At 50.0% G+C, this 12904-nt stretch overlaps 1 protein-coding gene across 4 annotated transcripts in view; it reads right to left on the bottom strand.

Moving 5' to 3' along the window:
- LOC149370888 (uncharacterized) overlaps positions 1–12904 on the bottom strand; it is a 36298-nt gene that overhangs the window by 10947 nt on the left and 12447 nt on the right. For all 4 annotated transcript variants that reach the window (XM_089563416.1, XM_089563420.1, XM_089563411.1 and 1 more), the window contains 5 exons: positions 12002–12260; positions 9753–9963; positions 8616–8787; positions 6796–7061; positions 4349–5977 (listed from right to left, as the gene is read on the bottom strand). In XM_089563416.1, coding sequence (XP_089419542.1) covers positions 4349–5977; positions 6796–7061; positions 8616–8787; positions 9753–9963; positions 12002–12260 — 2537 coding nt within the window. The remainder of the gene's footprint in view (positions 1–4348; positions 5978–6795; positions 7062–8615; positions 8788–9752; positions 9964–12001; positions 12261–12904) is intronic.

The raw sequence follows: 12904 nt of genomic DNA on the forward strand, positions 1-12904 counted from the left end.
GTTTGGCGCGTCGTAGCGTCATCATGCGGCACCGACTGAAAACCTCCCTCGCAAGGTACGACGATAACCGAGCAGAGGACGCCATAATGCAAGCACAAATACTTCGCATTACCGCAAAAAAGTTGTCTTAAATCCTTCCTTTTTTTATAACTGCAGCAGTAAAGGTCACTATCTGTACGGGAAGAGTACAAATAACCGGAACTCTTAAAGGTCCATGCTGTCGATAAAAAGAAATTCACAGGACGGTTACAACTTTAACACAAGATGCAGCAAAAGCTATGTAGCAATTTTCATTTCGTGATATTTGGAGCAGATAATTTGAGAGCGACGTGCATATATGTACACTTATAGAGCGCTCTTTCTAGCTTGCAAGAATATTTGTTCTTCGCCTAGCGCTTCTCCAGTCCGCCGCTCCAGCCGCGCGGCACCACCGCCGCTGTGCCTCTCTTCGTGCGGCGCGTTTAGCAGCAGCCTCTGCAAAAGCATTGTGCCCCATTCATCGGCTCTCGCTATGCTCTCCCGCTTCATCTGCGGCATCCACCCTCTAGTTTCATCCCAACGCAACCCCTCTCACGAGTTGCGCATTTTTACGCTCACGCTACAAGCTCCTTTTACGATAAGCAAACTCTACGTAGTTCCCGTGGCAACCGCACGCAGGTAGCCCCGTCGCCTGCTCTCGCCGTGCTCTTCTTCCACAGTAATCACCTACCAGGTGATTACCAAATGACCACCCCGCCGTGGTGAATTCGCTCGTGCTATCGCCATGCTCTCATTCCACGGCACCCCATTCCGCCTCCTTCCACGGTAACCCACTTCCGGTTACGCATTCGCTACGCCCTGTTCCTTTACGGTAAGTAGCCTCCGGATGGTCCTCGCGTACCCACCGCCCGGTTACGCACCCTTCTGCTCTCGCCATACCCTCCTTCAATGACCACTCTCCCCTTCGTTCTTACATGGTAGCCATCTTTTTGTTGGCTCCCATGGCAACCACCCACCGGTTGCGCATTCACCTGCTCTCTCCATACTCTCATTTCACCCTACCACTCCCTTCCACCTCATTGCACTGTACCCATCTTCTGGTTACACATTACTCCGCTCTCTGATTACCCTGATCCAACTTTCCAGGACATTTCGCTTGGCTGCCGCTCTCTGGTTGCGCATTGCTCCGGTCGCGCCACACCCTCCATTCTCCACAGTAACCCATGTCCTCCTCCTTTCCCATGGTCACCACCCATTGGTTACGTCGGCTACACTACTACGGCTTCTATTACTACTATTGTACTGATAGAAGTTCTGCTACCTTTACTGTTACTTGTACTAATACAAGTTCTACTACAACTAACAGGGCAAACTCGGGGAACTGGTCTTGAACAGGTGTCGCTATAAAAGTTTCGTGATATTGTTGTCCTCGTTAGGGTGGCCCTTGTCACACTGCGCGCATTTCGGATCACACTGGTAGTCCTGGGGTGGATTCGCTGTGCCACATCCTTGGCACTTGTTTTCCGGGTCCGGGCAGACGTCCGCTCGATGACTCAAGCGGCCACACACCCTGCAGTTCTCGTCCTCTTGAGCAACAAAATGCTACGAAACCTGGACCGCAACTCTGTCATGGCCCTCACAAATTTTATACAGAAATGCAGCGCGAAAGGTATCTGTCAAAATAGTGGAAAACTGCGGAAGTAGGCATGATCCTGAAACCCGGCAAGAAACTGCAGATCGAGAACCTAAGATCGCTGATCTTGTGCGCGGGCAAGCTCCAGGAGCACGTAATGCAAACGAGGCTGAACAACTACATAATAGACAATGGCCTCTACGTGCAGTCGATGATAGGATCCAGAGCTCAACTGTCCACTTAAGACGTAATACTGCAGCTCAAGCATCAAATCTCATATGCAGAGACAGGGGACGCGCGAGCCAACCAAGGACTCGACCTGCTGAAGGTTTTCGACAACTTCACCCACAGAGCCATCCTGGAAAACCTTAAAGACTTGAACGTGGACAAGCGAGCCTACAACTTCATTAAGGACTTTGTCGAATCGCGAAGCGCGACTTGAAATCGGAGAATGCAAGTCCGGGGACATTAAGCTCAGCAGCAAAGGGACTCCGCAGTGCTCTGTGCTCTAGTTCTTCCCGTTCAACGTTGTCATGATCAAGCTCCCCGAGAAACTCGAAGCCATCGAAGGCCTAAACCACAGCCTGTAAGCGGAAGACATTACGCTGTGGGTCACAAATGGAAGCGACGATCAAATCAAAGAAACTCTGCAGACAGCCATCCAATCAGTGGAAGACTACGTAAGCAGCGCGGAGCTAAAATGCTCGCCACAATAGTCTGAACTATTCCTGTACAAACCGTCCCGGAGGTGCACGAATAATGAAAAACCGCATATCTCTCTCACAGCCGGAGAGCATGCGATTCCCACGGTAGAACATATCACAGTGCTGGGACTGCTGATCCAGGGAAATGGACGCAACGGAGAAACGGTAAGAAAACTCGAAGGCTGCGCTCAGCAAACCATGAGGTTCGTCAGGAGGATCGCGAATAGACGATCGGAAATGAAACAAGCCAAATTAGGCTAGTTTAGGCCTTCGTCATAAGTATCATCGCCTATGTCGCCCAATACCTCAGCCTCAAGCTGTGTGAGGGGTAGAAGATCGAGGGTATCAGCCAAAAAATGTCAAGAAAGCGCTATGGCTACCCATTAGCACGCCGAATGAAAAAATAATGGACCTAGGACTTCACAATACGTTGGAGGAAATCATAGAAACCTGCCTGGTGTCGCAATAGAAAAGACTCGCGAGCAACCCCACCGATAGATGGGTTCTAGCGAAGCTAGTAATAGGCTACGAAGGACAGCAAGGCGTCAAGGTCGACGCTTTGAGGATCCGCCTCAAGATAACCCCAGCCGCGGAACATGCATCCGGACCACTACGAAGAGCGGAGAGCGAAGTGGGCAGTGGCTCTCTCCATGGAGAAAGGCTTCCAAAGCTCACAGGTCGTGGCCTATGTGAACGCCACCGACTACGGGGAGGGCCGAGGGATGGTCGTAGCCGTGGTGAACGCTGATAAGAAAATTATAGCTACCGGATCGGTCACAACAGATAGGGCAGTAACGTCGGAAGCATCCGCGATAGCGGGCACAATAGCCAAAATCTGGACTCCTGCGCATGACTCCCCCACTTGGAACGAAGCGGCTCACGAGTATTTCTCGAGGTCTCACTTCCCTTTCACGGGACGCGACAGCTTAGTCACCTACAAAGAGATTGCGAACAATAAAGAAAGGAACGAGCCAAATACCCACCTGCAGACCACTCGTTAGACAAAGGTCAGGCAGCAACATGGCGTCGCCTGCAAACAAGCTCTCAACCTAGGCCGGTTGGCTGCAGTCATTACTATCCGCGGCAGTACACTGGTAAGTTTAAGTGATGTAATGACTGCGTTGATCGTAACCATATGATCAGGAGGTGCCTACAGGCGCCACCTGACGGCCGCAATGTTAGGACACTAGAACGACGAGAGACCCTACTGCTCAGTTCTGACCCAGAGACTCAATTACAGATCGTCCGACTGTCCAAAGACGCCGCAAGAATACAAGAACTCCTAGCCGTCATCTGGCGTGAGGGCTAAAGCCCTCCTGCATTTGTTGCACATTAATGTTATTCTATTAACCAAGATGCAAGTATTTCAGTGGTTATGGTGCTCGGCTGGTGATCCAAAAGACGCGGGTTCGATCCCGGCCGCGGCGGCTAGAATTTCTTTGGAGGAGAAATTCTAGAGGCCCGTGTACTGTGCGATGTCAGTGCACGTTAAAGAACCCCAGGTGGTCGAAATTTCCGGAGCCCTTCACTACGGCGTCTCTCATAGCCTGAGTCCCTTTGGGTCGTTAAACCCCATAAACTAAACCAACCAGAATTCTGTAATCACACAGTGGCATCTAATGCTAAAAGTTTCGAACTATATTGCCATAACTACTGGTCGAATACACATCCGACCTCTTCACATGGTACATTAGTTGGTAACTGGCTGGCTACTTGAGGGATAGTCTCAGTGGCTGTCATGACTGGTTAGCGCACAAAACCACACATGGAAATGGGAGGATCTAGCCAACCGCATGGTCTGCGGGCGTAAACTCGCAGCAGCGTGTTTTACAAACTGTAGACGTAGACTAAACTTCGCGAATGTAGATGTCATTTAGAGCTGAATTCACAGTATCATTTGTACGGAGACAAAATGTCTTATACAAAGCGGAATATCCTGTGGGCTGCCGTTCATGTGTGGTAACACGAGTGATAATAAAACAATCAGCATAATATCACATCAATGGCTGACTGGTTATAATGAGTGGCTTACCTTCGGCAAAGTCTGCCTCTGCAGGCATCAAGCAATCGTCTTCCATCTCGGCGAGAACATCAGCAAACGGCTTTTCTTGAAAATTAACCCGTTTCTTTCGCTTGCTTCCTTGGTCTTTCTCGTCCTTAAGTGCAGGAACCATGACAGAAGACTCGTCACGTGGCACCAAGATACGAGGAGTCACATCGACTGAGTCCTTGTGGGTGGCCCGGATACCACCCTGGGACGTTTCGCTTGATTCAACATCCATGCTTCCAAGCACGACCTCCGGAGACGTCAGGCTCCAGTTGTTCTCAGTCCTGGGGCACCTAAACGTTTGCTCCAAGCCTATGTCGGCAGCAGCTGCAGCAGCCTCTAGTTCTTGCCTCAGTGAGGTGGCCTGTCCTGTCGCACTGTTTCTCGGGCTGTTGGGTGGGACGTAGCCTTCTAATCTGCTCTCGTCAGACGGCGTTTCCCCGGATACGCTAAAGCTGTCTCCCCATGCGTACACTTTGGAAGGCGTCTTCCCCACATTGGTGTTCAGATCATCGGAACTGCGTCCAAGTATCGCTTGCTGCTTTGAAGCCGCCTGCTTCTCACCCAGAAAGCGATCCCCCCTGACTGTGTGCAGGTGCAGACGATTCCTCCCGATTCGGGGTTCAGGCTGTTCGATAACTGTCGCTGGAGTGTTACGTGAGTCAGCTGAGGAACCTCCAGTAATTCCAAGGCATTTTTCGCCCCCGTCACTGCGGGTCTCGTTCGCAACTTGTTCGTTCGCCTTCGATTTCGCTATTCCTTGTACTGCGGGGCAAAGCATGTTGGACTCCTCCACTGTCGTGGTGTAAAACCGTGGGGATAACGCCGGCGATATGGTCCTGGTCGTCTCCTGCGGTGTGGGCTGCAAAGGGCTCTCTTTCACGGACCGCTTTAGAGGAGAACCGGTTCCCGCATGAGAGGGACCAGTCGCACTCTCCATAGCTGTCGAACTGTGCACACAAGGCTGCGGTGTCGTCGTCTTTTCTGAAAGAACATTGCATGGTGCGTCATCGTGTGACGCTGCCCGAGCTTTCCTTTTCGCATGCTCTAGGAGAAGTTCCTGAAGGACGTCACTGAAAGCAGGGCTCTTTATTGTCGAGGCACCGGAAATGACTGTAGTGCCAGACCTCGGCGACGTTGGCACCTTAGCCCTGATGATACCAGCGTCCCTCGTTCCTTTCTCAACATCACTGTGATTTTCCGTCGCAACGTGCACGAAGTTTGCTTTTGCAGGAAGCTCAAAATCGTCTTTCGCTGTTTTAACAAGAGGGGGCGGAGCATCTTTCGCTATGGCCTGGTCGGTTCTGCTTGGTAACGAATCGGAGAATATGCGCTTGAGATAAATTAGTTGTCTCCCTCCGGGTGTGCCGCTCTGTTCTTGTATCCCTTGTATTAAAGGCGTGCCAATCTTCGGCTTTTCCTTCTCCTCTTTCACAGCAATGCACCGATGTTTTGCAATCTTCTCTTCTATCTGTTTTTCAGGAGCTTCGACCAAGTTCGCAGCCCTTTGCTTCGACTCTATTTCCTGGACTAACTGCTGCACCGGAACGGCAGTCTTCTGCTTTATTATCTCGACTGACTTGCGTGCTGGAACGGTAGTCGAGGGCATGATACCTGCAATCAGACAGAAGAAACGCCTCCTGCATACCATACTGGAAAATGAAACGTGACGAATGATGCAGGAAATATAGAAACACGAACGGCTGCGTTATTTTCACATGTCAAGATAAAAAAGCCTCTGAGGTATTGAACGCTCAGCAGGTACCGCAGAGTGCATGAGATTAAGGACGTTCAGGTAAATATTGATAGGGATGAGTACGGAAGTTTAGTGGAAGACATGAGCGTTAAGCGACGCTAGGTAAAAATAGATGTGCACTATTTGGCAAGAAATCGCGCTGTCTTCGCTGTTGTCTGTTCTCGAGCACCCGACGTTTCGTTCGAGCCCTTCCAAGAACATTCGTAACTTGTTACCGCATCCTTTGCTGCCATCAAGCGTGTAATTGGCTCGCTACCAGCTTACTTACTGGTACCATCCTCTTACTAACTTGTTACCAGCTTATAAACTTGTTATAAGCGCCTATCTGTGTCGTTACCGGGTCCCGACTGTGCGCAGTTTAATGAGACAAAGTTTGTTCACCTATATTACAGATGGGCTATTACAGTATAGGTACAAAAGACTCTTTTAAGTACTAATTAACTGGAGAAACGTTTTCGCAATTTTGCCGTTTTTGTTATACCATGCTCGTCGTGTTTGAGGGGGAGCGAATATGCCAACAAAACTAGCTTGGAATTTTGGCCTTCGCTTGATCTATCAAAGCATGCGGCTCGACATGCCGCAGCACTCGAGGTATTCAGTTTGTATGATCATGATTCCTCTTTGGGAAACGATATTCGTCAATGGAATTGCCTCCACGAACATTCGGCCGCCTCACCGAGACTGGGCAGATCGGACATCTGCTGCGACCTGTCGACCATGTCCGGAACAGCAGGGTCCGGCTGCACGGCGGAGTCCACGGTGAACACAAGGTCGGTAGACATGGCGCGGTCCTGTACGGAGGGCCTCGGCACGGAGGCCTGTATCTGGTACCGTATCTCCCTCATGAACGAGTCCTCGGTGGTGGACTCCGCCTTGGCCTGCTCCCGCAGCCTGCTCGTCTGCAATCGAGACTGCTGCGTACTGGTCAGACCCCCGAAGAACCTGCGGCAGAGAAGGTAGATACGGGATGTTAGACCACTTTATGGGTTTTGTCTGGCGAGGAAATGACGCAAGGTGTTGTATTGCTCGACAACAATCTCATTAGGAGCAGGTTATTATGGATATTATGAAAAACCTCTCTTCTGTTTCATTTTTGGCCCGAGCTATCACCAAAACCTGCGTGGTAATATTCCGAATATATCTGGTGGACACCTCAAAATGAATAAACAAATTGTAGAAAGTATCAGCCCATAAACTCATGGCAACGTATGGCAAGCTCATGTAATGTGCCCTGATTATTAACTCGCAGCTCATCAACACGTTTTGAAGCTGCTAGTTCCTATTTTTGTGTATTCTCAGCTGCCGATAATTTCAGTTCCTACACGCTTAATGGTGCAGATGTTCCTATTTTTCTTAAGGAAGGTTGTCATAATGCTTTCATTCCTTAAAGGGGTCACGACATGGCCGACCAACAAATCGTGCTTGTACGTTGAAGCTACTAGCCACGAGGTGTTTATGCGTACTTAAAAAGAATTAGAGCTGTACGCGTGTATTTGAACTAGAAATTTTAATTTGAAGTTATCGGTTCTAATCCCCTCCCCATGGCAGTGGCGGCCATTTTCAAGATGCCTGAGTGACGTCATACACTGGCAACGTCGTCTGCTACAAAACTGAGCGTGCGCTCACGGCCGGCGCAGAGCGATGCGCACGCCTACTCGAGTTCAAAAGGGAAGGACAGAGGCATTGTTGCTTTGTACCCCTGCAACTTCCCCTATTCGCCCCACCGCACCCTAAGTCTGAACAACGGACAACTCTCTCCCCTATACTCACTACCCGCAGTTCAGCCGGTTAAGGCGTTCAGTCGAGAGCAAGCACGTGACTTTCAGTGCATGTCGTCAAGAACCGTGAGAACGTCAGTGTCGTGTGACTTCCGCTCGGTTCAGGAGAACTTTTAAAATTCAATTACAGATTACTCGCTGCACCCAATGAGCTCATATTTTGTCCAGTTGTTCCGAGATGGACAGGGAACCACACGCGATAAACAGCTTGAAACTGAAAAATGGGTCGCAATTTCAGCTCACAAAGGCCACATTTTCATGAGCACCGAACATTAAATTGAAGTTTGCAGACACAGCACAGTGGAGAGCAAGCCGTACTGCTCGCCCTGGTTTAGTGTGTATGAAGTCAGGGCGTAGCATTTAATCCGTACAGTTTGCACACGCGGACACGCAGTCAACGGTAGTCCTTTTTAGAACTAAACGTTCCTCGAAGGGACCCACCGCTACTATTAGTCTCCTGAGGAATAATTTTCCCCTGGAGTAAGCAGTATGGTATGGATAGGACTGACTTCCTTTTTGCTTAATCCTACCTCGTTCCTGGATAACGTCCCCAAGCCAGCAAGGCGTAAATGACTCATTATTTAACGTGACAGAAATATTAATGCAATCAGCCAGCATACCCGAACGACACCTCGAGCTTCTTCTCCTGACATGCGCGCATTTAAAGAGTCTTCCGTGCTAAACAAGCTGGACAAGGATGGTGCAGAGCGAAACGTACTTGGGTGGCAGGGGCCCGGCGTTCTCGCTGGCAGAGCCGTGCCTCTCGACGCTGACCTTGACCTCGGCCCGGTGGAGCACCCTGCGCAGCGCGTCGTCCCGAGGCAGCAGCCGCGACGGAGAATCCCGCTTGGGGGCCTCCTCCTGGGCCTGGCACGGCCATGGAACCTCGGCTGCGTATATACATTTCGCACACTGAGCCAGAATAGACAGCAAGAGCTGCAGGAGAACCATTACAGTTCCTAAAAGAGCAAGCGAAAATAAACAGCAAAGGGACGCCAGCCGGGTCAGGAGCTGAGACAGCCAGGCTGTAGCTGTAGCTGTAGCTGAGAGAGCCGGGACAGAAGGTTGAGAATTACTCTGAAGAGTTTGGTTCCAGACAGGCCCGAACTCAAACATGATAGCTACGTTTAAATCTCTATGCTCGACCACTTATTTGCATGGTATGCACAGAAGATAAGCATTTGAATCATTTTGAAAACCGGAGCCTAAAATGTATTTGTGTAGTGCGTGTGTACGCGCCCTCCGTACGAAGCTGCACGCAAGACTGACTTTGTGCGGCAGTCCCAGCTGATCCTATACTCAGCTGCAGTGTTTGGATAGCATGGCACCCGCCTTAGGTATTCCTTCGTGAATTATCTGATCATCGCCGGCGACTTTAAATAAATCGTGCTGGAGAGAACGTCGTTCTCTTCAGCAGTTAAACTTGCTCCAACGTTCTTGCGGGTGTTGGACTTAAGTACGAAGACGCACGCAAAGCCTGGTTAACTTCGACCCTCGCTAATAAAAAGTTGTTGCCGACAGCAACAACGGCCAACATAGTGCTTGCGAATTCATCTTCCTGAAAACGAGTGCCACACCACACATGAAATTTAAAAAAAGAGGTATTGCAACACTAAGGTGTTTACATAAACCGACGCATTTTAACCATCTTAAGACATGCAAGAAAGGAACTCTCAATAACCAATCAAAGTTTTAGGAGCGCATCTCACGTCTGCCTCTTTGAACGCCAATATTAGGAGCTAGAAGTTTCATCCAAGGTAACTACACAAAGCCTAACAAAGTATCTTCAGTGAAGTGCGGGTGAATGCCACTTCGCCGTGCAGCGAGACTAGTGCCATAATGGACGTCACTCAACTGGACAACTCCTGGGAAGCCGGTCCCGATGTCGAGCTCTTGCGGATAATGTGCACGGCCACTTCCTCGTGCACCGGCAGGATCTGCTGCACATTGGCCGCCGCCTTGGTGGGCACTGGTCCCGAGTGACGCGGAACGACGCTCTCCGACTCGGACGTCCACGTCGACTCCTCCTTGGCCACCTTGGCGCGGACGCCTTGGAAGAACGACTTCTGCGGTCGCCAGTGCACGGTACAGCGAACAGCTCCTTATCGGATCCAGGGTGAGAACACTTCGCGCAGTCACCGGCATAGAACGCCGGAATGTAACTTTTTTTGTCGATTATATTTTCTCCTGATTGTCCGGCGTACCGTGTAGCAGATTCAGGAGACAGCGACAGATGGCGTCACTTGGACCGTTGACAAATGGTAAAGGAGACAGAAGCTAAATGGAAACGTCGTTAATCCTGCCGTAAATGTTTGATAGTGGCTCTGTTATTTCATTCTAAATATGTTCAGCCTGCATCACTTTCCATTTAGAAGTTTTAGGAACACGGATATTGTGACTACTCACTAAAAGCCCAGCAGACTATCTCAGTAAGACAGTGCATGATGTAGAGTTGCAATACGTGGTGTAGCAATTCGCATAGATCTTGCTTAAAAAGCATCTAGGTCAGGGTGGACGTCTGGATGAGTCGCGATAAGGATTTTGACTTTTGTCGCAGGGTCGCCGCCAACAGCTTCCCCCTCTTTTATCCTTTAATGCGAAACAATGAGTATGGGATAATATTCTATCCCATATTGATCAGATTTGTCACACTTCGTTGTTGGTTTGAGCACTGCAGGGAGTGTAGTGATGAACCAGCAGCAAATTTACATGGATATAGACATTACTTATTTTTATGTCTCATCCAAAAGGTTGCAAATTCACTAATGTTCTAGGCAGTCGCGGGTGGTCCTACGCCTCTTGGTGCACCAGATTGGCGGGACTGCGAAGATTTACCGAGCGTACGGCTCTAACACCTTTTTTCATTGCACCATAAATCCCTCAACTAATCCCCTATTAATCAACGGAAACATGGCTGGCGTACAGCAGACGCGCTTGGAAACTGTTGCGTGGTGCATATGCACATACAAACTAGAGGGAGGGGGACGCAACCACAAGCATTAATGGTTCTTTCTCTCGTCTTCGTGCGCGTATGTGCGCTGTTGTTTCCAAGTATTTCAAACTAACTAGCCTGCCAGCTCGTATTAAGCTAGGTGTTCGCCGATTTCTTGCCCTCGCCCTAATTCCAAACTTTGCAAATATAAAAGGCACCTATCGGTAACAGGCGTTGCGGGACAAGTTGTGTGCATTCTCAGAGCTCTAATATAGATGAAATGTATTCCAGTAATATGCGTTGGACTGTAGCTAAAAGCTACTCCAGTAATAAGGATTTCTATATTCCAGGTATGTTAGATAAGGTCTGAATCATCTGCACCCTTCCTTTTTCCTTTCTCAGTTTTTATTTCTTGCTCTGCTTGTGCGGGTGCATGTATTTGATCATGCTTCTCTTTATTGGTTATTTTAGTCAACCTTTTTTATGCGAATAAAACAGCTGCAAGTAGCACCCTCTCTTATCTTCCTCGTACTTTACTGTATCGTCTTTTTGAGCGCTAAAATAACTCTGGGCACCTTTTAGACCCGGATGCCGAGAGACATCGAATGGTTCCTATGTATCGGGTTCGTTAGATTCCGTCCCTGGTAGAAAACTTCTAAACAGCCTAGTGCGTTCTCGTCGGGCGACGAACTGCTTGGGCGCTCCCTGGGTAACAACGCGCGCAGTGCCCTCTTCCGACAATCAAGAGCATACAGATAGTTATCGCCTTGGCGCATTTTTGCCAACGCACCACTCGTAATGCTCGCGATCTATAGTAATTCGTGCTATACGCAATGACAGCCATAGGACAGAGCCAGCATTGACTAGGCGGAGCTGGCAGGCGAAGCCAGGGTATCACGAGTTCCTTTGCGAAAAGGTATGAGCTCGGCGAGGCTATACTTCAACGCACAGTCGCCGGCACCCGCTTACAAGAGAACTATTAATCCCACGGCCGCGAAATAACAGAAGCACCAGAGCTGTCTCCTACAGTCGTCCTGGCTTATCGTTGAGGCCATCGACGCTTGGTCACCTGTTCCCGAATATGTTGCTGTAAGAGCACCAAGGCGGGCTTGCTCTGAGCTGCACACAACTGCAATCTTTTCGACCAGAGGCAGGACAAGGCCGACCCCCACCTGGACGCTCTGCTCCCACGGCCTGCTCCTGATGTAGCGCGGTGGGTGGCGGGGAGCCTTGGCTTCCCTCAGAAGAGCGGCGCCGTGCTCGTCCAGGGAGCGACGCATCCGCCGGCTCGCCTCTGCCTTGCGTCCCATCCGGATGGAGGAGGACACACGCCTCATGGAGTCCGAAGGCCGGTCGATGGAGGCACGCAGGCCGGCGAGGCTGCTGGCCGAAGACCAGCCGCCGCCGCCCCCATCTTTGCCGCCCACCACCCTGCGGAGTTGACGGATGTTAGGAGGAACCGGAAGGCGCAGAAACTGTCTCACTCACGACTGACACCCGAACCGCACCGTGAGGAAAGGTAGGAAGAAGGAAGAAAGCAAGAAACGCCTTGGTGGGGAACTCATCTGATAAAGTTCGACCGCCTAGGGTTCTACGTGTGCCAACATTGTAGATATCCCGGACGTTTTTGAGTTTCGACAGAGCGGTCGGGACCGGGATTCGATCTTGCGACCGTGTGCTCAACAGCCGAACGTCATCATCATAGAGGCACTGCGGCGAGCTGTGTCCAACATACTTGGCCAGTTTTTGATATTGTAAAACTGTAAGGTGCTGGTATAGAAATGTTGAATGTGTGGTCCATCCTTCCAATACGTAGCAAAATCTTTCTTCTATAGTGTTTCCATCGCTCGCATAGAGCAGTTAAGACTGCGTAGAAAACCAATTGGGAATGCTTCTGACTGCACCAAAATCCCCGACAGCAACGCGATGGAAGCCTGTCGACGGCAGACCTGCGGATATAGTGATTGTTATAGTGAAATCTTACAATATATGAAAAAATTGCGCTCGAACTTTTTCCCGTTCCAAAATGGTTTTGTCCAGAATTGTTGGATATGACATGAATTATGCGATTTCTT

This window comes from Amblyomma mixtum, chromosome 1 (assembly GCF_055824585.1).
Source record: "Amblyomma mixtum isolate Tamu chromosome 1, ASM5582458v1, whole genome shotgun sequence".
Taxonomy (NCBI): domain Eukaryota; kingdom Metazoa; phylum Arthropoda; class Arachnida; order Ixodida; family Ixodidae; genus Amblyomma; species Amblyomma mixtum.